Source organism: Pygoscelis adeliae, unplaced genomic scaffold (genome assembly GCF_000699105.1).
Source record: "Pygoscelis adeliae isolate BGI_AS28 unplaced genomic scaffold, ASM69910v1 Scaffold317, whole genome shotgun sequence".
Lineage (NCBI taxonomy): Eukaryota > Metazoa > Chordata > Aves > Sphenisciformes > Spheniscidae > Pygoscelis > Pygoscelis adeliae.
The window spans coordinates 533,916-561,544 of record NW_008825155.1 but is presented as its reverse complement, the minus strand read 5'-3'; the positions used below and the strand labels follow the sequence as shown (position 1 = coordinate 561,544).

Sequence of the window (27,629 nt, the reverse complement as noted above, 5' to 3'; positions counted from 1 at the left end):
TTCCCTACGCCACCCCAGAGTCTCCCTTGCAAACAATTCTAAACAGAAACAATCATCCCCCAATGAGGATGCTGTCTGCAGAATGCACATGTGGGAACTCGGGGACTGAATGGTTCTGGGGATGGCTCGCAAGATGCTTGCTGACACTGGTTTAAATTTGGCTCAGGCTACCAGGAATTGTTGTGTAGTGGCATTTGAGGGAAAATGCTGGTGGTTTCAGGGAAACTTCCATTACAGATGAGATGTAGCCACCATTTGCAATGCTGTGACAGATTGCCAGTGTTGAGACCTCCTTACATGGTGCACTTGAGTTGCACCAAGGGACTTTTTTCCACCCATTACATGCATACACGGCAGAGGCTGAGTGCCTGGGCAGGCACTTGCCCTTGGCAAGTGTGTCTGGGGGGCAATGCGGTGACAGGAATAGAAATAGTGACTGGGCCAAACTCATTCACACCTTAGTGAAGGCTGCAGGCTGCCAGGTGAGCTACTCTGGCTTCTGTAAAATAACAGTGCCAGGTCCTTGGTACATCAGGAACACCATCTGCTTCAGCTGAAACTTGCCTAAACTAGTAATTCTTCTCCATATCCCCAAATCGTATAATCCTTTCTCTATTTCTTCTTTGCCTCTTGTTTAAGCAGACTCCTGAGTGGACTGTCTGACTGTCCCCAGGTAAATTTGGTAGAAACTTAAGTGAGTGCAGGAGGGGAGGCCTGAAACGAGGATAACTGAGTGCAGGTGGAGATTAGTGACTTCCTTCCTGGATATCATTTATTCTGCTGTGTTTCTTGTTCCTTTCCACTGATCTCCTATACCTTCTGTGGAGAATCCCATGTGATTAATGCTTTTTGATCTTTTGTGATAGCTAAATCCTCTGCTAATTTTGCCTGTCAGGAGCACATTCTGATCTAAGGAAATGTAACACAGCACGTTCCTCAGTTTAAGGAAATCAAAATCCCATGTTTCTGTGGGATTGAAGTTTTGCCTTAACCTCGACAGTGTGATGCTGAGGCATTTTTCTGTAGCTGTCTCAGAGCTGTGCCTTCATCAGGTCTTGGTGGATGGACTAGAATTGCACTTATAAGGTAGAGCTCTGGAGTCCAGACCACCCATTGGTACTTAGTATTTTTCTTGCAAGTGAGCTGGCAGGAAAGAGCCTTGATTGCTGTAGCTGATCCTGACCTAGATTGGTAACAGCAGCCATCACTTAAGAAAGCAAATTTCACAACTGTAGTCACCCCTGTTCAACTGGAGCCACAACAGAGGTCAGAACTGCTTATCTTTGACTTCTGAAGCTGAACAGTAACTCTTTCTGGGAGAAAGTGGACTTGTAAAGGCTGGTTCCTGGAGATAAGGAAGTTCCACTAAATGCTTACCAATGGCCAATTCACACTTCAGACAGACCACTTCCATCAGTGATATAACAAATAGCCATAGACAGAATGGCAGAAGACAGTACAGCTAACAATGTGAAGTAACTCAGGTGCATTTATTTCAGTGGTACATACTCCTCTGGAATGTATCTGTAGTCTCAGCAATATCCAATTTCTAATAAGTCCTTTGCATGTTTTTGGAGAGTGGGGAGAGAGAATCTGTTATGAGCAATCCACTGCTTTGTTCCTTCTGAGATTTTAATGTGGGATAAAAAAAAGAAAGACATAGGAGTGATTAACAGTACAGCCTGCATGATTAATCCCATGAAGTTTATATAAGTAGTATGTGACCAGCATCCTTGAAAACGCTCCAGGTGCATTAGTTATGGGAGGTGCCTTTAGCCTGAAAGGCAAAGCAACATTAAAATTGGCTTCTTTCTTGATGTCTCCTCAATGTATCTCGCAAATGTATCCCTCTGTCATGCACCCCTTTCTCTGTTACTTAATTTTCTCCTCCTGTGCTTTCTGGTGTCTGTGCTAACTTCTAGTATAGAGGAGGAAAATGAGTCGCATAACTGGTCATGTTTTCCCATCCATCTTTCTCTGCTTTTTTGCTGCTTTCCATTCAGGAATTCGATCACTGAGGCAGTGATTGACTGGACTTGTACAGTTTTGCCAGTGAATGGGTGTGAATAACAGTTTTGCTCAAATCAGCAAATAGTTCCTGATCATCCTAGTTCTCATAACTGGGTGCCCAACTGGGCTTGGTATTTGTTTTGCTGGATGTGTAAAGCTTCAAGCCATGCAGTTCAAAACCAGTGGGCACACAGTTGGACCTAGCTCCATTCACTGACAGCTCATGAAATTCGTAATGCAGCGGTCGCCAGGAAGCTCCTGAGTGCGTAGGAGGCTGACCGCTGTTACGCAGCTATCCTGTTTTGTTTCTCCTCTATCCGGGGCTGGAGAACTTGGAAGTGGATGCTGGCAGAAGCGAAACCTTCTCACAAGACTCTTGCTCTGTGCTTGGAGAACTGAAGTCACGTTGTGAAGTCTAAATCCGTAGTGGAATTTGATGATGTTGATTTAAGGGGTCCAAGAACCATGGTAGGAGTACACTTTAAAAATAAAAATGTAAGGTGTTGACTAGTAGAGAACTGTTGAGACACTAGTGGAGTCTTTTGAGCAAGTGCTTTCAATTTGTATTTGGATGTTTGTCTGTCCTCTTCTGTTTCAAAGCCAGTAGTATCTTGTAGGTGGAATTTTGCCCAAAAGTGTTCAGAAATTACCGTTTGAAGGCTAGTAGAAGGGAATCAAGAGGCAGAGGGCTTCATCATGTGACCAAGTAGGGGCTGAAGAACTGGCAGCAGTGCAAACTTGACATTTCTGCTCACGACTGGTTTCTGAATAGGTGGCAGAGACTCTGGAAAATCCAAGTGCAGTTTCTCATTGAAATGAGGAGCAGTCTTGGGGTGAAATGGGTGCAGAGTGCCCAGCCTCCCTTCGTAAAACTGGAATTTTCAAGCTCTCAGCTTGTCACTAAATTGCCTTTTTCCAACACCACATCTCTTCTGTGCAGCAGAAGGTCCTTGGTGAGCAGCAGTGGTAGGAATACGTTCACTGTTTGCTCCAGTTTATTCTGCGTTGCATTTTGGAAGTACGTTTTGCTGATGATTCTCACTCTTTTATTAGTTTTCTATAGCATTCACAGGAATAAGCTGTAAATGTCATATGGCTCCTGAACTACGCTTGAACAGCTACACATGGGTTCAAGATGAGAAATTAGGTTTCCAATCCAGACTTTCCCAAAATAGGAGGAATGTGGGTTGTGTTCTGTCTAGTGTTTTTGTTTTGGATAGGAGGCTTTTGGTTAATGTCAGTCTTGGAGGAGGGGAAAGCTGTTGGATGCCACAGGATCCCAAATGCTCTTTGTACAGTGGCTACAGCCAAAGACACTGGAGTGTCGGGTTTCTGCTTAATTAGTGAGTGACTTCTTAATCATGTGACAGCAGCATCAGGGTTTCCTGGCAAAAAAATGTGGAGTAAGCAAAAACTAGTGTGTCTTAATAGGAAAGTGCAGAAACAACCAATGTTTCCTAAGGTGCATGCAGATATCAAAAAATTAACTTGTGGCTGTCTTTCTGCTTCCAGCCTTCAAATCCCTACTGAAAACTTGACTTTCCCTTGGGGTTTTAGGGATATAACATCATCTTCCCCATCAACTCCTTCTTCCTTCTGCTTTTTGCAGGGTTTATACTGCTTTAGCCCATAGTAATCCACCTTGAACATCATCATGGATTTGATGCCTTCCTGTGGAATATGACAACAGACTTGCTTGTGTCCTCAGTTGCCCAGGTTGACTGAACAGCCTGATGGCTGTTTGGGCAGGAGCAGTTCATGTACAGATCAGGTCTCTCTGTAGCGAAGGGAAGTAGCCCCTTCTCCCTGAAGCTGAGTGTCCCTGAAGTGTGTCTCCTCATGGACAGGAGCTGACTGTGAAGTGGCTTCTCTTACTGTGGCATGTATTCAAGTCATCGTGGAAAATCCAGGCATTTCTGCTGATGGCTTTGGCATGCTGAGAGTGAAATTCTTGGAGCTCAGGATCTTCCTCTTCCTCCCTCTTCTCTTCAAATCCTGCAAAACTAAAAAAAATCCTGAACTGTGAGTGAGATAGGCATTATTGCAGGCTTCTTTCCTGTAACTAGGATATACAGTATTCTGAAAACAAAATAGAGCTATTTCCCCCACCCACCCCATGTGATAACCTCTCTACCCCTCAAAAACCTGAATGTTTGATATAACGGCTTCTTGCTGAAATTTCCCTTGTAAGACAAGCTGGGCTAAAGCTATTCTTCCACAATGCCCTTTTCAAAGCTCCCCCGAAAAGGGTGAGTAACCCTGTGCTGGCAGGCCTCCTTGTAGTGGTGCATCTGAACCCAGGGAGTGAACGGGCAGTACCTCAGCTGGATGGCCTGCTCGCAGCAAGTATTGCTCGAGCAGCAACTTCCCATCTCCAGCCTTGCAGGGGCCGTGGTTATGCTGTTGGACTACACAGCCGGAGAAAAATCCAAGATGCTAATGGAAAACTTCTTGGAAGACTGAAACTACTCCTGCACATCTGTCCTCCTTTGGAAAAGGTATTACGTGCTGAAGTTATGAAATATTGTCGGAGGGGAAAGTGCTCTCTGCTCTCCAAAGATCCAAGAGCATCTAAGTGAACGTACATGGGTCAGCAGCGAATTGCAGGGGTTGAAGAGCCAAATACCATATTCTCCAACTACGCAGAGAACACGAGCACGACTTTGCCAAAGGCAGTAAGTTGATACCTACTGGCCAGAAGTTGATATCACTGCCCAGCCTCATCTAATTTCATATTAATGTGAAAAACAAAAGATTTGCTCAGACTCAGTGTGACTGGCCTCACAGAATGAAGTGGCACATGAAGATGTTTAATATAGCATACAGCTTTCTGTAGTCCAGGTTTCTGTGCACCTCCAATTAATTTATTATTGTACATGTTATGTACCCATTTGGAATCCCCCTCTGTTCATATTTAAAATTTGATTGTATTATTAAATCACTGAGAACGTTAGGGTTTTTGGGGAGGGTTTTTGTACTGACTAGCCTAGCTTTGATGTACTTGCCAAACATCTGTGTGCTTTCTATATATTTTCCCCTTGCCTTCAGAAAAAGGATGGTTGCGTTTATTTGTGGATGAAATACTCTGCTAGGAATGGCTGTAAATCTGAAGAGCTGAAAATTGTCAAGTGAACTCGTAGACAATAGTAACAGAATAAGGAATTAAGCCTGGTATGCAGCCTGGAAAAATTAAAAGTCTTCAGAATCTTTTTTTTTTTTCGCTGGCATAGGGATATCTAGAAATTGGAAATCCAGCAAAGATTCTGATTTGGAAACTTGAAACTACTGCAAAGTGTGAACATTGTGGCAAGACTAGCACAAGGAGGACTGGAAGGTGCTGGAGTTCTTGTTGGCCCAGGCTGTGCTGCATGGGCAAGAGCTTGCTGCTGGTCGAGATGTCTGTTCTCTTCCTAAATCTTCTGGTGCCCCATCAAATAATCTCTGATTTTACATGAGCAGTGATGTTACTAGTACTTACTAATGTTAAACTGGACATTCATGTGGTACAGTTGAAAGTTTTACCGCTAAATCCATGAAAAAGCCATGGCGTATAAACCCAAAAGAGAGGCTGGTACACTTAGTTTGGTTTTGGCCCTTAAACTCTGATTCAGTGTAAATTTTCATACTTTCTTGATGGGCCAGTTATAAAGTGGCTAAGAGTGCTGAGTTTTAATGAAATGGATAATAAAGGAACTCCATATTTTATTTCTTTATTTTCTTATTAGATGATACCATCACTGTAATGGCAGTTTCTAATATTTCTGTTCCCTTTTAAAAAAAACTTCCAAAAAGAAATTTAAAACCACCAAAAAAACCCTTGAGAAACGGGGCTATTTGCAGCTCTGTGTCTCTGGAGGATACAGACTCTCTAGAGAGGTACTGTGTCTGGAGCAGCAACAGCTTGATTCCAGATGCACAACATGATTGAAGTATTGGACTTTGAGGTAGGAGCTTGACTTGGACATACAGTTGTATCTGTAGATCTGAGTAGACTCCTTAAGACACTTGTGACACTGATGACCAAGGGCTGCCTTTGTTTGCAGCTGGCTTTCTGTAAATCCAGCTTCTTATTGAGCATTTCATTGTGATTCAGAGTAAGGATGCTTTTGGCAAGTTTTCCATGTTGGGATTTAGATAATCTGAGAGAGAATATCAACCCTTCAGGGGTGTTTCACAAGTCTCATTCCCAGGGATCTCCATCTGCCAGCTTGGGAAGCTGCTGAAAGTGCTGTATCAGTGCTCTAGAGATGAGCATTGCTGGTGCCTGCAGCAGTGCTCAACAAGCATCAGCTCAGCCAAGGAATGTGCCCTTAATATAGCTGGGGTGCCCCAGATGTATTTCATGTATCGGTACAAAGAGCTGTCTAATCTGCTGCGAGTCTCTCCAGCCACGCGTGTGTTTGGCTTGGACGTCGTCATCCCCGCTCTCGGAGCCGGAGTGTGTGTTGGCAGCAGGGAATCGTTGTCGCAGAGTAATTCTGAGCACAGAGGAGTCAAACCAAAGTTCATTTTGTTCTTTTTCTTCAAACTTACAGCTTGCTTGAGCAGGCAGGGGGTGCGTCAGCTGCTTTTCTTCTTGGTGGCTTTTTTAATCAATACCTCATATCTGTCATAAGAAGTCTTTTGCTATATCTGAATGAAATGTCATGCTCCTGAGACTTCTGGCTCTGGCTCTGACAGGCATCTTGATTGCAAAGTAGGGCTTTCTATTGATCTCGTTTCAAATGGTATAGCTACAGGCACAGAAACAATGATCTGGGGTCACACTTCGCTCACTCTTCTGCATATTTACTTCTGTTTCAAAAATAAATAAAAATCACTGAAGTAGTCCACCCTAGCAATGCTTCTCAGAAGCTAAAGACCAAAAACAGTATTAAGACTCAGTGCGACTTAACTGTGCAGTTATGAGATGTATACCCTAAGGTATGCTAGCAGTGCTTGAAGGCAGGGCTGTCAGTATCCTTTATTCTTGACTTCTATTGCTGCTTGCTGACTTTGCAACTGGATAGGATTACCCACATTTCATCAAAGGAACGGTGGCTTTAAGCAGCAGATGAGAAATCCCCTGAACTCCAACCTGAAACCAGTCCCTGACCTTACCCCAACGTTCGGGGTAGGGAGGTAAGCTATATTTTAAATTCCTTCATATATTTGGGCTGGAAGTGGGTTTTGTAACTTCTTCCCCAGTCATAAAGGTTTCATCTTTCTGCTTTTTCTCCTACTTGCTCTGTAGTGCCTGCGCCCCTTGCACACCCTTGTTTAGTTTGGAGAGGAAGGAAATGCAGCATTCTTACTTCACTGTATTGAAACCTTTGTAGCTAATTTCTAGGACCTCATCTGGAGAAGCCGCTCTGCTTTGCTGGCTCTGGCTCAGGATTTGAAAATTAAGCTGCGAATAAATAAGCATAGGCTCATCCAAAGGCCTGAGACATAGTTGGAAGGAAAAAGTGAGCTAGGCTGGAAGTGACAGCGCAAAGCTGTGATGAGTTAAAGGCCTAGCGGCATCACGGTACAGGCATGGCCCTCAGCGAAGGAACAAGTGGCTCCTCACAGATGGGGTTTTTATCTCTTAAAGATGTTGCTTGCTCCTTGGCTCTGCTCCTCAGCTGAGCAAAGTGCTTAAGCCTACACTTGATTAGAACATGCAGTTTGAGGGCATTTCACTGTTTTCCTGCTAAATACCTTTACTGAATAGGATACTACAGCCTACTCAGATAATCCAGGTCAAAAAAAAAGTTTCCTACTTCTATAAATAAATAAACTGTAGTGTGAACCTTTTTACAATTGTAAAAATAGAAGTGGAAATGTCTTGAAAGATGATTAACTCCATTCTTTCATGGTGGTGGGGAAGCAGTGCTGGTAAGCACCAGGGCTGCCTCTGGACAGAAGGCAGGCCAGAAATGGAGAGACAGCCTCTCCTCTGCTTGAAGATAGATTCAGCCTCCACCGACTCCCATGTGGTAGGGGGCTGCCCAGCTGAGGGAGAAGCAAAAGTGGTAAGAAAGAGAAGTCAACTGGTTAATGGTTTTGCCCATCCTCTTTTCTATGGAAAAGAGATACCAGGAAGAAAAGGGGGGTGTGTATGTGTGTGGTTTCTGCATTTCCTGGGAGAAGGAGCAGGGAGAGAGGCAGCTCCTGGAAGTAAGTCGTAGCCATGCTGACATCTGTAAGTCACATCAGCAAATGTCATATCAAACTCTGAGGTTACTCTAATGAGTACTATATTCTCTTTAGAGATCAGGACTTAAAAGACACAAACGTGAGCAAAATTGACTAATTGTTTCTTGCAGGAGGAAGGTGGAGAGGTGTTCTTGAGATCTTCTCCCTCTGTCACACCTCATTCACTGCATCCAAGTAGAAGCAGATCACGTCCTCTCATAGGGTTAGATATTCTCAGGCTTTAGGAGGTGCAACATGAAAATACTGATTTGCATTTTGCTCAAACCAGAAAAATTGTCAAGTCAAACCATGCTCTGAAATTTCAGTGGCTGTGATGCTCAAGGCTTTGGCTTGGTCCTTCTGACTTCACTTGCGGATGTGATAGGCTGACACAAATATCTGAGACTTTGTCTGCATCATCCTTGAGGTTTTTCTGGGACTCCTGGAAGGTGTTGCCAAGGTAAATGCAGAAGCTGAAGTGGCAGGGAAAATTGGAAAAACGAAACTAAAATCTAACTAGACAAATGTTGCAAGGTTGAATCTTTCCACCTTCCTGTCACCTAAATCTTCACCAAATATCTTGGGAAGCAGTTTAGATGTCTGTACGATAATTCCTCAGGTATTGGTGGCCAGTGCCTGTGTTTCTGGAATAGCCTCCATATTGTAACTTCACCTATGGAAAAAAGCCATGTTCCTTGGAATGAGTAGTCTGGTAAAGGTTATTAGGCATAGCGTTGGTGAGCCAGGTGATGCAGCATTAATGGCCTGTGAGATGCGAGAGGGCAGACCAGATGTTAAATCTCCTTTGAATCTTCATTTTCCTTCTGCTCCAAGCGTGGACTAGCAAGTAGGGGTATAGCTTAGAGTTGAGATAGTACATGCTGGCAGATGACCAACAAATCTAACCTTTTGTAGGACAGAGAATTAAGCTCTTAATTTTAGCACCAGGTAAAGCTGACTTCCAAATTCTGTTAAACCAATTCCAATTATTGTTTGGCATCTGGATGAACTTGCTCATTAGCAGGGCAGATTGGGAAGACTTTTTTTTAAGAAATAAAATTAACAAGTTAATACTGTGTTATTAATACTAACTAATAATTACCATGAACTACTGCAAATATAGTGTGATCGTTACCAAAATAAGTACAGCAAAAAGCTTGTTTTGTGCTCCCAGCCTAAAGCACAATCTTCGTGAAAATGGCTTGTAAGCACAAAATAGCTGTGCTATATCTTATTGTGGGATTGAGGAACATCAGGAGGCAGTTTTGAACGTTCAGGAGGTGTCGGTTACTAGCCAGAAGCTTGACCAAGAAATTCATCAGGGGACTGGTGTGCCTTGGAGGTGTCTCCCCTCACACCCGGTGTTGAGGGTCTCTGCATAAGTTAGAAGGGGAGTTGGAAGTGATGTCTGTCCTTCCCAAAGAACGTGTGGTCTTGGTTGCCTTCTGCAGGCTGCATTGCATGATGTTTTGCTGAGCTGGAGTCTGAGAATTTGGTGTGTGTGTTGAAGAGACCATGCAAACAAGGGGTGTGGGGGGTAGATCTCTCTGAAATGTAATGGGAAATCCCCTTCCCCAGTAGGGATTTAGCAGCTACGGGACTATGTACTTTCTACCCAGGTTGGGTTCTTTCCACTCCGTAATCCTGGCCTGCAGCCCTTGTGAGGGAAGCATGCTGAGGAAACTTCAATTCATTAGTCATAATAAAATGTGCTAGTAGTCCAGTTGGTCTTGCTGGAGGTGCACTGTTGCGTATACTTCACGTTAGTATTGCAGTGAACTCCAACTTATCCTGACAAATGTGCACACATCGTCACTAAATGGAAAAAAATTTTAGGCCATAAAAGCTTCTGTTAAACCATAGCATTCCGACATCGTAATTAATATGGCAGCTAACAGACCTATCGAAAGACTTATTTACTATCCAGGCTGTTTTACATTGCAAGAGCCATGCTTCTGTCATCTCTGTTTGGTTTTTATGGCAGTGCCTAAGGCCCAGCTGAGATCAGGGTCCTGTTGTGCTAGACATTTAGGCCTTGTCTCCAGAGAATGGAAGTCTACATAAGGGACAGACAAAGGAAACACTGTTCAAATTTGGATGGTGGGGGAGGGGAAGGGAAGTAACTAAGACTTGGAAATTGGGGAGGAAAAAACTTCTCCCACGAAAAGATTTGGTCTGGTTCTTAGTTCTCTTACAGAGAACTCCCCAAAGCTAGGCCAGCTCCCCAGCAGCCACACCATCCTTTTGCTCAGCATGCAGTGAACGTGCAGCCTCTGTGCTCCATCACTGACCTTTTCCAAAATAAGAAGGGGGAATCAATGCATTTTGGGGGAATTTTGGGTGGATATATCGGTGTTTGGTTGGAGGTGGTGCGGGGTGGAAGGCCATCAAACTGCCAAAAGCGAGATCCTGAAAACTACATTGCAAAATGCCTGAACTCAAGGTTTTCTATGATGTTAGCATCAGAGTGATTGGGGAATAGCAGTTGCCTGTGCAAAGAAAGGAGGTACATGGAAAGTACAGCACTTGCAGCAGTCTGGCCAGGGGTCGTTACAGGCAGTCCAGCATGTCCTCTTTTGGTAGCCTTGTACTGGGGAGAGGGAAGGGTTTAATCTTGCAGGCACTCATAGGGTAAGCTTAAGTGACTCCCTGTTGAAAAGATAAACACTACGCCTCTATATGATCTAACAGGTTTAGGTAATCCCTTACTGTGCTGCTTATTTATTTTATATCGTGCTGTATTGTATAATGCATGTGTGTTTGTAATGGAGGGTCTGCAAATCTCAGCTTTTCGCCCAAGGACAGCATTACTCTTGCCCTTGTTTCATGGTTGATTTATTCCTAATGGAAAGGAATAAGCCTCACAATGATATATTTGTCTCGTCTCAGCTCTGTGAAGTGTGTGGAGATTAACAGGTCTTCTGTATCTCACATCAGTAACTTGCCTTGCTAACCTTTATTTAGCATCAGAAGATCAGCCTCACTGATTATTGCCAGCCAATCTGTGTTTAGTGCCTGCTCTGGCTTTGTTTGATTAAGCTTGAAGAGACAGAAAGGAGAGTCAGAAAATGAAAACGTTTAAATATTGGGACTTACTGCACACTTAACGGTGCCTTCCTGGAGGCAGACCAGCAACTGAGGCTGCTGGCAACCCAGCCTTTCTCTGTGAAGGAGGTGTTAATAGGAATGTTGCTGTTGATGTTCCCATAGTGCAGGACTTACTCAGTGAGGTGTTTCTAGTCTCTCAATGCAGAGCAGTTCTCTGCTCTGAGTCTAGGCTGCCTTTCCAGTCTGTAAGGAGCACCAAAGGCTAAATATCAGTCTTTAAAGTCAACATCCCAGGTGAGACAACCAAGCAAGCTGCAGGGAAATCACATGCTTACTACCATGTAGCAAAAACCCTGCAAAGATGCTTGAGGAAAGTGTGTAGCCTTCTTATCTAGAGGCTAAGCCAGAATGAGTAGAAACAAATTCTTTGTTACCTGGCTGTGTGCAGAGTATTTTCTGCAACCTAAGAGGAGTATTTTTTTGCTGAGGGGAGAAGATAGGCATCTTACCAGAGGTTTTTGCCTCAGTAGCTTTCCTAGACTCACCTTTTCTTAGGCTGCTGATGCACCTTTTTGTTAGAGCTGGTGGAACCAGATACCCCAGCAATTCTTGCTTGCTTTTTTGAAGTCTATGTGGATGAGCTCAGTTATCACCTTCCTAAAGGTGAATGTCCCCTTCTGTTTCCACCTGCACAAGCTGTTCTCATTATCTGGGTCTTCATGACAGATAAAGATAAAAGGCAAATCTTTTTCCCCATTATTTTTTTTTCTTCTTTCAGTTTTCCGTAACCCGCTCAAAATGGGGCCAGATCAGCTTCCTGCGGAACAACCTACCGTTACTGCTGAACAAAATACAGTTAACAAGTCTTAAGTTTCTAAATTTTAGAGAGGCTTGGAAAAACCCTTCAGAAAATACTGCATTGGGTTTGTGAACTCTTCTGGGGAGTGTCAGTCATACTACTTGCCCATGTATGTCCTTGTTCAATACAATGTAGTTTATTAATTGGCAGCCCGCTAATGCACCGGCTGCTCTTGTAGCCTGCTATTCATCACTCTGGTACTCATTTCCGAAGCTGTCATTTCCTGCAGCCTTGTGCAGGCAGCTCTTAGAGGCTTAGCTCCTGGGGTCACTGCAGAAACACAGCTTGAATGGAGCTCAGGAGAAAAGCAATGAAGCGGTGTCGGAGGGAGAGCACAGCATTTGGTTTGGCTTACATCGGTATTTGTGATAACGTACCATCTGGGCTACAATCTTGCCGGATCTAGCTAATAAATAGAGCTGGACAGAAGTTGCATTTTGGACAGCAGAACTTCAAGGAATGGCCAGGGTGTGGAAATGGCAATTTGTGAGATGGTTACCCGAGCGCTGCAGAGCAGTGCTGTTCTGCACGCTGTGCTGGGCACCAGCAAACAGAGGTGTTCCTTTAGTAGGAGTATTGTGGTTCAGAAGGATCCCATAAAAGCTGTTTTGTAAAAGGCAGCGTTTTTAGTCTGGTGACTCAGCTGTGCTTCAGACTGAACTAATATCGTTGTTTGGTTCCTTTATCCTCTGATTTCTGCTGGGTATAGTATAGCCTTTGTTCTCTGCTTCAAGCTCTTGTCCAGTGTTGCTCTGTTCTGTCCTGAGATAACCGAAGTCTGCCTCAGAGGTGGCAGATGTATTTTTTTACTGAAATATGGGATTCCTGTATGATTTTTGACTCTAGCACCTGGAGTGTTGTTAGGTACTCTGCTAGGATCATTCCTAGTCCACAGAATCTCTTTTTCCTGATTCTGTGTTGTTTTGAGGATTTCCCAATACACAACTGACACCACGATCTCTACAGACTTCAGAATAAGAAATTAAAACAAAAGCGACTTTTGTCAATCTGTGCAGGAAGTAAATATTGGCTATTCTCTGCTGCCTGTGAAGGCTGTTTCCTATCAGCTGGGGCTGGGGGTCTGTAACTTTTTAAACCACTAGGAAGTAATTTGTAATCTTTGGACAAGATTACTATGAGGCCCATTTGAAAGCTTATTCATGTTTTCCTAAAGAAAGCTTGGACACAAAATGTGTTTGCTTTAAGATTAAGTCCTGTGAATGTAAAGGAAATTACTTGTGAGCTTGACTGTTGCACCCTGTTGGCTGACCACAGAAAACACACAACCCTACAACTTGTAATGACTAATAGAGAGTCTCCGTTGGCTCCTGGGGCTGAGCTCCCCATGCCCCCACACAGAAAGCAATCTGTGTGCATGCCTTTACTGTAATCAGTTGTTCGTGGCTCTGGAAAATCTGCTGCAGGAGCTGGCTGTGCTGGTATGGCCTTTCTGAAGGTGCTGGGTTACTCATCAGCTGCCACGTGCTGGGTTTGCCCACCTGATTTCTGTATATTCTGCGCTGTGTGCTGGAGTCCTCCTCTCTCCATACCCCAGCAAACCCACTTGTGGTTGTGAGCACTTGTAAATTATTGATTTATTTAAACGTGGTGCCTACAGTATCATTTTGGCAGTTCATTAAAACCTTGGATCTATAGATTTCAACCTTTAATGATGGGCTGCTGGAGAGGAAGTGGGGGGACAGGTGGGAGGTGGATTTATTGCTTAACTTTCCTACTTAAGCTACATTTTCCTAACAGTAGAGATGCTAAAGAAGATATAGGACGGAAGTCCTTTTGGAAGTAGAAGGTGAAAGACTGTGGGCTGTAATAGAACATGGAGAAAGGAAAGTGCCCCATGAACTTACATGATCAGGGAAGCTGTACTGAAAGACATTACCAGTAGTCGGGATCCTCGCTGGTCAACTTCAGGGACGTACTAAAGTAAAGAAAACTTTGTGAGAAGGGAAAGAATAAAGGTAGATACCGTCCAGTACCACTTGTTGCCCACAGAGACTTAATGCACAACTTTTTATACTGGCTGTTAAGTCTGTGTGCCCTCTAGCAATCTTACTTCGCTTTGTGGTTACTAAAATCACAAAGACTTCATCTTTGCAGGGTGCATGTAAATCTATCGCTTTCCAAAAGGAAAAAAAAAGCTTTCAAGAAAAGGTGAAAATTGATACGTAGTGCGACCAGAACTTGAGGTCAGGCAGGAAATCCTGTTTCCAAGCAGATCAGATGAAAAAAGGAAAATCTGTGATCAGTAAACACATATTTTCTGTAATAACTGAGCTGGTACTGTGGGTTGGATGGCAGGACTACATTGGCCAGTATACCAGTGCAAGTCAGTAACCTCTTGAAAGCCACTGGGCTATGGGTGGACCTTGTTTTACTCCAATTACTGTACAGTACTCAGCAGTCACAGGCTAGCAGCTGAAGCCAGGCTGCTTGCACTATATAGTATGCCCACCTAAAGATAGCTTTGTTCCTTGTCGTGATTGATGAGATATTTCCTCTGAGTAAAGCACTCCCTCTCTTAGTTTCTTTTGTGCCTATACTGAACAAAGACTGTGAGCTGCAAACATGTTGGGCTATGTGGAATGCAGCTCACATTGCACAGACAGTTTCACCGTGAAGTGTTCTTGAAATCAAGTAAAGCAGGAAGGGAAAGATTATTTTAAATTTATTTTTAGAAGGCATTAGGATGTTTGAGCCTTGGCAAACTTTTGTTTGCAACTTCTTGGGTGCTGACTGGCCTGTAGAATCAACTCACTTCATTGCTTTGTGGATCCCCTAATTTCAGTGTTCTGGAGATGCTGGCCAACACCTTGGGCATGTTGTCTGTGTGCATTTTGGAGTTCACCATGGGCAGGCTTAGCAAGTGGTGCTTTCCTCTGCTTATGTCTTGGGGAGCCCAGGGTACTTGACAGTTTAGGGGAAGCTGGTGACCTGGAGTGTGATGGGACTTGATCTGGGATTTACAGGCAATGTTCAAGACTTTTCCATAGCTGTTAATGTAATAGGTAGTGCATCTACTCCCTTGCTTTAAGGACACAACTTGTGTAATTTGTACTGGATTATATGACGGCTTTGTGGATGTATGTGCCAATTCTTGAAAATGTGTTTGGCAGATTCCTTCATTCCAGCTGTGTCAATACACAAATCTGAGGTCCTTTTTTTAAACAGGGAGTGGAAGCCCCTGGGTAACAATTGGGCTATAGCAAATAGCTGCACATACAGCACTTGGAGTTTGTAACTATCCGTTTGTATTATCAGAACCCAAAGATAAATTGTGTGCTTTACTTAACTCCCCCCCCACACACACACACATATATGCAAGAAGTCACAACTGTAATAAGAGAATAAATATATAAGTATTTTGCCAAATGTGTACCTTTGGAAGGCTTGTCACCTACCAGCTTATAGGATTTGAACAAATACAGTAATGTGGTATTTCCTGGTTGTCTAATACTCTGAATATCCATCATCTCTACTAGTGATGTAACCCATAAAGTATTAGAGCTGAGTTGTATATTATCCAGTTTTCTCTTTTCCCATGAACTTTTCCCATGTTCTGAACACTTCTACTTTTTCCAGAAGTATGAGGAAACATGGTTCCAATCCCAGCAGAAGACTAGGGTAATATGTATTTGAATGCAGAGGTCAGGGTGTGAATTTCCACATATATACATGTCTGTTTATGCATATAATGTGATGTGAAGCCAATCCAAGCTAGATGTTTAAGCCAGAATCTGAGACGCACTTTGGGACTCTGTATTGAGCACTTATGTATACACCTAGTCAGCTGCTTTTGGTCCAGGAAAAACCTGTGTGGCAGCAATAACTAGGATATTTATTCACATGAAGTGGGCCCTCTGTGCCAGCCAGCTGCGCAACCATAGGAACTGGAGTACGGCAGCAAAGGGATATGCTAACAGCACAGCTGAGAAGTCTCCATCTACCAACTCCACAAGATTAGTAGTAGAGGTGGAGGAAGAAGACAGACTGGAAGGATTAGGATAGCAAATCCATAACCATACAGAGTTGAAACAATTAGTTACCTTATAGCCAGTCATTGCAGGAATGAACTCTATTCTTTCCCTCATACATTACAGCACCCAAACTGTAGGATTCACTTCTATTTGCCTTGAACTCAGTAACACCTAAAGCAGTGCAAGGAATGCAATTCCCTGTGCTGCTGCTGAGTCCTAAGCATTTGCAGTTACTATCAAATATTGGTGGAGAACAGCAAACTGTGGTCTGAGCTCTTGGCTTTTTGTTCCAACTTTTAGCTCCATAAGGCAAAGTGCTGTTCTGTTAATAGCCAAAAAATTATATCAGCAGAGTCCAGCCTTCCAGAAGTCCCCACCTCATGCTCACCATCTTCTCCCTCACCTCAGGAAGCCCCCTTCTCAAGTGTTGTTTCCATCACTGAATTAAGCAAAATCTGCTGCAGCCTGTACTCTGACAAGAGCACAACTCAGGTTTCAGACCCTCCCTAAGGAGGGAAAGAAGAGTGTCTCCAGGGGCACTCTGTGTGTGCTTTGGGTTGTCAGGGTTCCTAAGTGATGCTTTTAAGGTTGGGTTCCTATTATGTTTTTGTAGGAACTCCTGTAAATTTTAGTTGAACGCTGGAGCAAGGCACAGGAGTGTGCAGCCTCTCTTCCTTCCTTCTTTGATGTGTTCTCTCTTCACTAAATAATTAAACTATTACTCCAGTTTAAATATTAAGGTTAGCTTGCTGGGCAGAATGTAGCCTGTGGCTGTGTGACTGCTGTTGAACAGCAGTCAGGTGTGTGGTTTCTAATGTATGTCCTGTCAGATGTTGTGTCATATTTGGTACCAGGAGCAAAAATGTTTGCTTATTACATTTCAAATCTTAATTATTTTCTTTGAGAAGAGAAGCTCATGTTCCAAAAAAAAAAAAAAAAAGGCAGAGTTTCTATGTTTGTAATTCTTCATTCAGCTTTTAACGCTATGGTAGAAAACCTGTTTCGTAACCCATATAGAAGCTCCAATTTCCCATGCTGGGCTACCAGGAAAGGAGTGACAGGTGTGATCCTTTTTCCTCTTTTCTCTCACATGAGGAAGCTAACAACTCTGCCCCATCACAGTGCTTTGGGGCTCTTGGGGTATTTTCTCAGCAAATTTAAAAAACTCCTGGAGTATAAACAGTAACGTGGGGTGGTGAGTTTTACTCCTGAATTCCTAAAGCAGTACTCGGTACCTAGAGTGCAACCACAGTAGCTGCAAGCAAGGTAACAACCTTCACTCTTGACTGGTGAGAGCAGTCAGGCACAGACATTCGGGGTTGCAACACTTTGCAAAATGAGGCTCCTGTGGGAAGTGGGGTTGCCCGTGCGAACCATGCTCCTAGCATCTAGCTCTAGGACGTGAACTGGCTGGAAGGATAATGACACGTGGTTGAGCTGGAATCCTAATGTGTGGCCCAATCTGCTTTGGGTATGGCACATAAAGGGCTGCGAACCTGTGCTGTGGATCTTAATTGTGTTCAAGTAGGATGCCTGCCACAAGCACATCTTTCTTCCTTGAGCATGTCTTTGTTTGAGCCCCACTTCCATCTTTAAAATGAGACAAACATTGCTTCGTGGTTAAGCGGTGGTTGCAGTGAAGTCTGCAGTGCACACAGGCTGGGAAATATTACGTGTTTAAAGATGAAGCTGCCTTTAATGTTTCACCAACTTTAATAATTCATCCTGAGAAAACAGCCTTAGTCTTCTGTGCAGTGACTCACGCACAGACTTCTGTACCCCAAACTATAGTCAGCTCCATGCTAGGAAGACCTCTTGCGTATATCTCCATATTTAAAAGAAAGATGCCTCTTCTGTGAATTGTGAGGACAAAATGCTCAGAAATCGGACACTGGCCTTCATACAAATTCAATGCTTTCAACCCAGCGCCTCTGCCAAGTGTGTGGGACTGAAGGAGACTTTTACAGAGAGCAGAGTCAGTGTGTACAGTGATAGTGTCTAACAGCGTATGGACACTGTAGTGAATTTTTAGGAAGTGGGTGTGAGAATATGCTTACTGCAGAAAAACCCTCTTGCAAAATGTTACTTCTGTTGCCTTTATATTTCTGCTTCTGCATATTTTTGGAGGTCTGTCCGAGGCAATTACGACTGACTTCCCTATGTGTATCAAATATACATGTACTGTGTGGGAAGAGCCCTAGAGGGGTGGAAAAAGCAAGCACCTTCATCTGCGCAGCAATACTCCTACCTTAGTTGTTTTTTTAATGAAGCAGGTCACATCTCTGAAGGAAGGTAATCAGCTGTTGGCACGAAAAGGTCCGTGTGCCAGGTCTGGAAATGACCTGATTGCATCTAGTACTGCTTTGTAGGACAATTTAAGTTGTTGCATCCAAAAAACCCTCAAGAGAGTTCCACGGCAGAAGGGCTTAAAAGGGAGCAGCTCTCTGAAGCCCAAAGAGTGCATGTCAAATGTACCAGACTGCTGCTTGAGTGGGCTTTTTCCAAGACTCTTGAGAGGTGGAGTGTTATTTAAGTATTTGTTTAGAAGAATGTATAGTCCACTCATGCAGGAGAGATTCCCATTCCCTTTTACAGTGTTGCTATCCTTCTTGTTTACTTTAGTTAAGCTCATAAATTGACAATCAAAGTCTACAGAGAAATTAATGGCTGAGGGGAGAATTAGAAACGTTCAATGTTCAGCATGATCCTGCAATTAAAAAAAAAAAGTTATTTGTAGCATCTTATGATTAGGCAGACTTCAACAGGAATAGCTAATTTTCCTGTTGGTGTGGAGAAAGGGACAATATTGAAGCATGGATGGGTAAGGATGCATGTAAACATAAGCAAAACTTGCATAAAAAATAGTCCTTTAACTATGTTCTAGTCGTTTCCCATGGTGTGGGTTGTGGATAACACTTGCTTAATTCTTTTGCTTTTTTTTAAAGCCTTTTGGGGAGAGGACTGGGAATACAACTAAAAGCAAGAACATGATTTTTACAATCAAAGTATTTTTGTCATTTATTCAATCTCCGGTGTGACCAATCTATTTTGCAGTCGTGTGTATGTATGCAATTGCCGTGTGTATGTATGCATGGCAAGTGGAACCTTTCATCTCTCGGTAACTGATGTAGCTCCATGCTGAAAATGCCTGAGAGTTATCAGAGCCTAGATGGACTCTGTGAGTGTAGAGAGTAGCTAGGGATGCTGACAGATGCCAACCAAAGGGTCAACATATGTGGAGAGAAAATTGCACTCCTACCTTAAAAATTCATATTCTTGGATTAGTATTAAGGCAGGATTTGGAGTAATGCAGCAAAGCTCGAGCTGAGCTTGGTCTGGGTGCAGTGGCTACAACTCCCTGTGTGCCTTCTGTGAGGCTCAAACTCCCTTTGAATTCTCATCAGGGATGAGGGCTGATGAGTCTCAGTCTAGACATCCATGCCACATAAGCTTTAGAGTTGCGTTTTGATGCCTGAGAGATAGGGGCATCTATAAGGGTTAACTCAAGCTGTAGAGCACTGCCTAATTTTTACAGATGGTGTGAGTGCAAGAGCGAACCCCAGACTGGCTTGGCAGTGCACAGATAACTTTACGTAATTCCCTGCAGATGTTGCTGCAGAATGGTTTTAATAATGAATTGTGAAGTCGAGCTCAACTGCAGCATAGAGGGAGAACTCAAGATAAATGCAATGTGTTGTTCTGTGTTTCAAAAGCAAGTTTTCTAACAGCGTTTCTGTGATGTTCTGGGTTGGGAAAGGTGGGGAGGGGACAAGAAATAGTTTGCACCATTATAGCCCTGACTTTCTGCAAAGGCCAATCTGGCTAATTTGTCTCCAAACCATGAACCCCCATGAACCTGGGGGTGGGGGGGGAAAGGGTGGTAGGACCAAACAGCAGCTGCCCTAATGCTTCTAATGAGGGGATGGTGCAGAGCAAGTACTTCATGATCAGCTGGACAGAGTTCTGCAGTTTGTGGCTGTCATGCACAGACTGCATTGTGGAACTTGTCTGCACTTCAGCCATTTTCTGCTAGGAGTCTGTCAGTTCTTGCACTATGCTGTAGTTTCCTTTCTGTAGGGTTATGGCTTAGATGTGCCATCATAATTAAGATTTTTGCCTCGTAAGGAGTGAGCTGCCTCTGCAACGTCTGCTCGGCTACTCCTAGACCTTGCACATCTTGCTTGTGAGCATCCGTTTTTGACTTCTCTGCTGCCGGGGGTGCTCCCGGAAGTTTCTCAGGCTTCTCGGTTGTTCAGTCTGTTAAGTAAAACATACTTCTGTGGACATGCTATTCCAATGAGCTGCATTAAAGCCTTTCTTCTGTCCTTCATGAGAAGCAAGCCCGAAATGGGAGAAGAGAACTTCAGAGCGGGGGCTGGTTTTCTCTGAACCTGGACAGATGCTGCTGATTTCTCAGTAGTTGCGGAGGTTTCTCGTTTATACTTTACCCTCGCACATAGTTTATAAAGGAAATTTTCAGAAAGAAATTATAACTTTCATGAGCTCTGTGGTGATTAGGAGCTTTAATCTTAGAGATGGCTTGAAGAATCAAAGCAGCTTCAAACCTCACTTAGACTGTTGCATGCTCTGTCTGCATGTTGCAGTGGATTTGGTCGAGTTATTTAACTGTAACCTACCTCAAATGTGACTTGATCTCCAACTGGTATGTGAGAGCCTGTTCGTAAGATCAGTGGAGTCATGAGGTCTCCCTGCCAAGGCCTTTCAGGGGCTGGGAATGGCAATAGGGAGGCATGGTGATATGGGGGAGGCATGTGTGTGCACACCCAGGCATGGGGGTGAGGGGTTTGCCCTTTTAGCCGGGAGCCCTGTTTAGATGGATGGAGGCTGAGCTACCCTATGGCCCCAAACAAAAGGCCTTAAACTCAGCTCTGAGGCCACAATGCAGCTCAGTGAGCCAAACCAGAGGAGCTGCATTGCAAAATGGGCTAGCACTGGGTTGGTGTCAAGGCTGTGTGATCCAGCCCTCCAAAGACGGCTTTACCATGGTTTGAATTTGGCCCAAGCACACACTTTAAGCCTAGGCAAGTCCTTTTTGTGCAGTTGTATTTAATTTCTTTCTGAGGAAGAGTTTACATAAATTATTCCAATCTAATTTATATCAGCTGAAAGCCAGCTTCTGACATTTTGTGCCTAACTATAAGTGTATGTTAAACTGTGTTTGCTACCCATGTTGATACGTTACTAGTAAAACAAGGAACAGCCATGAAGATGTGTTTTTGAAACGGTCTGGCAGATCCTGCGTGTTCACTGCTGTGGGCTTCGTGGCAGGAGAATCCACCTCCTGCTGAGGAGGAATAACTAAATTTAAACTTTCCAACCATGAGCCTTGTGAAGCAAAGTTTCCAAACCTCTGCCGGGCCAGAAAATGGAAAGCCATGTCTGAGTTTTGAAAGTAAATAAATAGAGCTACCTAGTAGCTGTGTGATGGTGACTGAGGGGTTTGTTGCTTGGGGCACATTGTCTGCCTGCTGCAGGCCCCAGGGAGGAAAATGAGGGTTTGTAACTACTGTCCTCTGGTAAAATCTTCTGTGGCAGGATTTGGAAGAAACTTGGGGTACTTTTAGCATGAACTTACACATATTTTCAGTTGGTTTCTTTTTTCTTCTTTTCTTTAAAGAAAGTTGCATGTTGCGTGGCGGCAGAGCCCAGCAAAGCCTCCCTTCCCCTTGCTGGGCCCAGGGCTGCGGCCTCCCAGCTGTGGGAGGGCTGCGTGGCTATCACACAAGTCTGGGCTTTGCCCCACCATAAATTAACTAGTTTTTGTGCCCCATCTTTACAAATGGGGCTGGCTCATCCCTGCCTTTGCTCATCGCAGGCAGGCTTGGGAGTCTCCTGTGAAATTTGTTGGTTTTATGACAGCCATTAAAGTCTGTAAACTGTTTTGAGGTGCATGTACAGAAATATCTTCAGCTCCTTTTGGGGAGGCTGAAAGACTGGTGTTGAACAATAGTTTGCATTGTCCTGACAAAGCAACTTGCATTTTTGGAGGAGACTGGGAGATTGTAGAAAACAACAGAAATGGTTTACCTGATTGGCTTTTTATTGTCCTATATCTTAATCCTGACCTTACCTGAACGGAGCAGAATCTAAGTTGTGCTCATATCTGAGAGCAGCAAGCTCTTGAGTGAGTGAGTCTACATCAAAACCAGTGGAGGATTCAATAAATCAATGTAGCCAAGCACGAAAAGAGCCAAGGATAGTTATGGTTGGGATGCATTTAACCTAGAGAAGACTCACCTCTAATCTTATTCATCCATCCATGGATGTGACCTAAAGGTTCTATCTGTATAGCTGGTGAATACTTAACATTTTTGTAGAGAGTGGTAGAAACTTGAATGTTCAGGTGGGAAGGCAAATAACTGATGCTTATGGCCTGAAGTCACATTTCGGTTAGCTTTTCTCCCTTATTTCTGTTCTGTGCAGTACTTTCCAGCTTCCTAGGGCATTGAATTGAGGTCATGTTTGTTAAACACTGGCTGTGGTGACAAGTGCTCTAGAAGCACTTATTTTGTATCCTGTTCCGAAATCAGTGCCCTTCTACTAAAGTCTTTCCTATTTCCATCTTTTGACTTCGACTAGGATTTGGGCAACATTTGTGCTATTTTCCATATGTTCACATACACATATATACACGTACAAAGTGTTTTGATACTGTAGGTGTACATGTTGCAAGACTTGCTTTGAGAAACTGAATTGGAGAACTCAAATCAGAGTTGTCATGGATAGACTTCAGGTTTCTTAAAATACACTGATGTTTGCTCCATTGCAACCTTTTTTACATGAGGCCTGCCTGCACGCTCATTTACCACTGTGAGAGTATCTGATAGAAATGGCATAATAGGACTAAACCCCCTCTCCTTCTAGGAGGCTGCAGAATAACTCAAACTTGCACCAAAGCTGCTGACTCTGTGCCGCCTTCTCCGTAGCATCTTGCTATTCTTGTTCCTTTTAATGTTGACTGAGCAACTTCTTTTGATTCTTTTTGCAGGTTGGTGGTTTGTGAGCACAGCAGAGGAGCAGGGCTGGGTCCCTGCTACGTACCTGGAATCCCAAAATGGAACCAGAGATGACTCTGACATCAACACATCCAAACTTGGGGAAGGTACAGAAAGCTTTTTGTTATCCAGGGGAAACCGGTATTCACTTGCTTTATGCTTTGCCCCCAGTAGGAAAACTTGGGAAGCTCTTGCTGCCACTTGTGGCTGTTAATCCAGTGCAGTAGCCTCTTCTCCCATCTTGTATCAGTAAATAAATTGTTGCAGAAGAAATTGGAATGAAGTATTATACCTGTAATCCCTTTGTGACCAGCTTGGGCTCTCAGTGTGACAAAATGTTCAAAAGCTGAAATGATGCTCATTTAATACCCTTAAAAAGCATACAAACAACTTATGTGCAAGTCCAAGCAGTATGTTCTGGTAGAGGTCTTGGACTCTTATGTCCATGGAAGGAGAGAATTTGCATGGCTTGTTTGCAGAAATTATACAAGTGAGAGCTTTTTAATTGGAAGAAGGTGCTTGTTAGAGCCACAGGCCATTAAAAGGAGTGAGGTTTAACTTTAATGGTTGCTTCTCATTACAATTTGCTTCTCACTACAATTTTTTTTAATTAATCCTTGAAACTAGTTTCACTGCTGTTTGCTGTGGTCTATGATTGTGTGGAAAGGTAATTTTATTTGGTGTGGTCTCATTCTATTAAAACTGAGATGCCATTTGTCATTTATATGTATTTAGCTGCACTGTTTTTTGGCTAAAGATGTTTAATTCAGGTTCCAGAAATGGAATAGTACAACCTCACATGTTCTTCTGTTCCATTATGACAGACTAACCACATCTTAATGGACTTCTCATGTAGCAACTGTGTACAAAGGACACTGTCATTATGACTTGCTCCATTCTAATGAATCTCTTGCTAAATTTCTAGGTGCTCTTGACGTGACACTTACGTAAAACGTATGTGGAAACTCAGCTGACCTTTCCTTAGCACAGGCAGGAGGCTTAGAGATGTGTTGAGGTGACCATCTGCCCATTAAGATAGCACACAGGCAAAACATAACTTTGTGCTGGGCCCCAAGGGTGACATCTGTGGCTTATTGAAACCTTTGGCTCTGTAACTCATTTTTCCCTGCTCAAAGCTACCCATATCCTGGGTCACTTAGGGTTTAGAGACAGATTGGCTGTAGACTGGTAGGCTGGGAACCAGTCTGGTATGATGCAACATCTTAGCGGATGCAAAAGCAGTTAATAAAGTTTCCCTGTTAGTAAAGAACAAAAACTTACTGCTCTCTTCTGAAAGAGTTGAAGAATGCCTTGTCTGTTGGTCTGTAGCTTCCTCCCTTTTCCTGATTCTTAAATATGGTACATGCTTGACAGCCTTATTGCTTAAACTGCTTTCATTTCAAGCTCTCCTCTGCCTTTCATGTTGCCCTCTGGAGTGTACTCTACACAGGGCTGTTGCGACACAGCAGTCTTTCCTGGGTAATGGAAAATCCATCAAATGTTCCTTATCTTTTTCCTCTCTGTCCCCTTTAATCCATTACACTGCTATCCTCAACTATGGTCAGCAGTCATGCTCCCTGCCTTACTACAAATCCAGATACACTGAAACCTGAGACTGTTCTTCCCTCTCTGTTCAGTTCCATCTCAGTGACAAATCTAATTTCATTACCTCCACAGCTGCTTTGATGTGCCCCAGCATTTGCTTCTTTTCAGTAACTTTGTTTTACGTTATTAACCGCATAAGCTGAGACTTCTTTTGTTCTTTGTTTTTTCCCCCCTCCAGTTCTTCTTTGCTTGGGCTATTCTTCTCCTAATAGCTATTCCATAAGAGAGGAAAGAACAACTCAGATTCACTCTCTTAAAGAAAAGTGTATAAAAGTGAACGTACTTACACAGAAAACTTGCCAACTCTCTCTCAGTAGGCAGGAGAAAGAGGCTCCAATATAACTGAGGAGGAAGGCACTTTAAGTGGATTAAGTGCCCTAGCCCCTGGATTTTGAGTTCATACAAGTTTCAGAGTTACTCCTGGAGATGTTGACTTCCTGCAACTGTGCAATTTGTACTCTGCCTACTTTGAAAGGATAGAAACACTAATGCAGGGAGCTTTCTGTATCAGCCTCTTGGTCTGCTCCATTTGCAGTGGGCCTGGAACAAGTCCACAAGCCAGGCAGACCTGGAGGTCTGCTCTGCTGTGGCAGGCCCTTGTAAAGATAAGGAGGTGCTGAATGCGACTTACTAATAATGCTGCCTCTACATAGCAGTAATATTTCCATGTGTCTCTATTTAAATAGTCTGTTCCCTGAGAAAGACAAAAGAGTTTCCTCCCTGCATCTGAGCCTGCACAACATCTTTTGTCAGGATGAGGGTTGACAGTCGACTGCTACCTGGGCCTGTGTTTAGACCAACACCATCTTACAAGCCTTGGAAAATATTCAGAAAGCAATCTAAAGAAACATTCGCAGCCACAGGAGCCGTTAAAATAAACATCTTAAAATGGTCTCTGGAAGGGTTTAGACCCTTGTCGATAAATAACCTTTCTGGTGACTAACTGTGGCATGACCAACCAAGTCCAAGTCTGGGATCAAATGGCAAAATTCAGTATTGTTGAGAAAAAAACCTGACTCATACAAAAGCATCATTGTGATATAAAAGGGCTATCACTGGGGATAGTCATATGTTGTGAGGAGGACAGAGTATGGTGGATCTGTGTGACCCACTGTGTTCAAGTGGTACTCCTGGATGGCTGAATCCTCCAAACTCCTGGTGCAAGCAGGGAGCTGTGGGTGACTGCTCTGTGTTGACACCTGAAGCAAATTTCTAGCCCTTCCACACCCCACCTTCCTGCAAGCCTTTAAGTTCAGCATCTTTCGTTTCCTCCCTTCTTGTATAGAAACCTCCTAATGCAGGCAGCCTTACTGTGAGTTTAGCTTTAGCTTCTCTCTCTGCTATAATCTGTATGTCTAGTGAGGTGTCCTGTGTTGCCTCTTGTGTAGCGTGTGTGTAACTGGCAGTCTGATGTCCTGTTGATTTGGAGAAAGCCACCAGGTTAAACCAATTGGTAAGAAAAACACTACCAGTAAGGAGTGAAGACAGCTCATTGTCTGTGCCACCATGGGCTTCCAAGAGGATCACTGATTTCCATTAGCCAAAAACACAGTGACCTATAAACTTGAAATCCAGCTTCTCTGAAAATTTGTAGTTCTTCTTTGACCCCATGTGGGTCAAAGGGGAAGTACAGAGTACCACAAACTAGACATTGTGTCTGATCAGCACCACTCACCACACCTCCACTTAGGGTGACTAGGGAAGGTTTAGGCCTTACAGCAAATGCGAAATTGAGGAAAGTGAGCTGGGTGCAGAATTCTGGTCTAAGCCCCTGACATATAAAGGGCAAAAAGGCAAAAGCCACTTTTTGGGGAAGTTATTATTTTTTTTTTTTTACTTCAGCTAATCATTCCCCAATCAAATAATTTTTCTGTGCTTCATTGTCTACAGAACATAGTTCTAGAAGACAATGGTGTCTGCTGTCATGAGTATAAGGGTATATTCCCCAAGTGAGTGCACATAAGCAGAATTGAGTGATTATTAATGATGTGATATCAGGGTTTATGAACAGCTTCCCAGCATCACTAGCAAAATGGTTGTGTTTGCACCTTAGTGATAGCTGAAGTGTAATATTCTGCATTGCTTCGTGGCAGCACCAAGCACCCTTGCAGTAGTTGCCAAACTAGCATGGAAGCCCTTGAGTGGAAAAAGGGAAGTGTTTGTGTTTCTGTGCCAGTCTAATAGTTCCTGTGTCATTCACACCTTCACAAGCAGAAGAAGGAACTGAGTACAGTTCTACGTATATGATCCAGAAAACAAGTGGTGTCCTCTGTGCACAGCTGCTCTCACAATGCCATTTCCATAGGTGTCTTGTCTTTGTTTATATTTTCAGCATAAATTATTGTTTCAGTGTGTAACTAATTCTCAGTTCTGGCTTGTTAGCTTCTTGAGCCTGCTCAATAATTGCAAGGTTAGGTTTTTCCTTATTTGTAATCAGTATATTAGAAGTTTGGATCATGAGAATTAGCTGTGGCAGTGATGTGTTGCAAGCAAGGAGACATCAGACACTTTTCACTTGGGTTCTGTTCCTGAGTGCTGCTGTTATAAGTGAACTCACGTAAGAGAAGCTGCCTTTTTTTTTTTCTGGATTTTGTTTATAGTGTGATAATTTGCTTGGAATGGGTTAAGGCCCTGTTGGGTCTGATGTCATAGGCAATAGACTGAATTCTCAAAAAATCATGCAGCCCAACTAGGAGATGCAACAGCAATGATGTTGATCTGTCCTGCCACTGCAGCCTCCTTGGACAAGTTGTCTTCAGTTGTGCAGCTTGTTTTGGGGTTTATGTGTGTGTTTTTGTTTGGGTTTTTTTAAGGAAAGCCAATAGCATGGGTGGCAATTTGTGACAGTTCTAGGTGGTTCATGTTGCTCAGGCTCAAGAAGCTAACTTGCTCCACTGTACTACATAAACTAAACCAAAATGTCTGCATCCACCTAACCCA

At 43.4% G+C, this 27,629-nt stretch overlaps 1 protein-coding gene across 1 annotated transcript in view; it reads left to right on the top strand.

Annotated features, from left to right (window-relative positions):
- The window catches only part of SH3PXD2A (SH3 and PX domains 2A), a 220,389-nt gene that overhangs the window by 164,490 nt on the left and 28,270 nt on the right, over positions 1-27,629 (top strand). Inside the window, 1 exon segment of the mRNA XM_009328440.1 lies at positions 23,078-23,191. Coding sequence (XP_009326715.1) covers positions 23,078-23,191 — 114 coding nt within the window.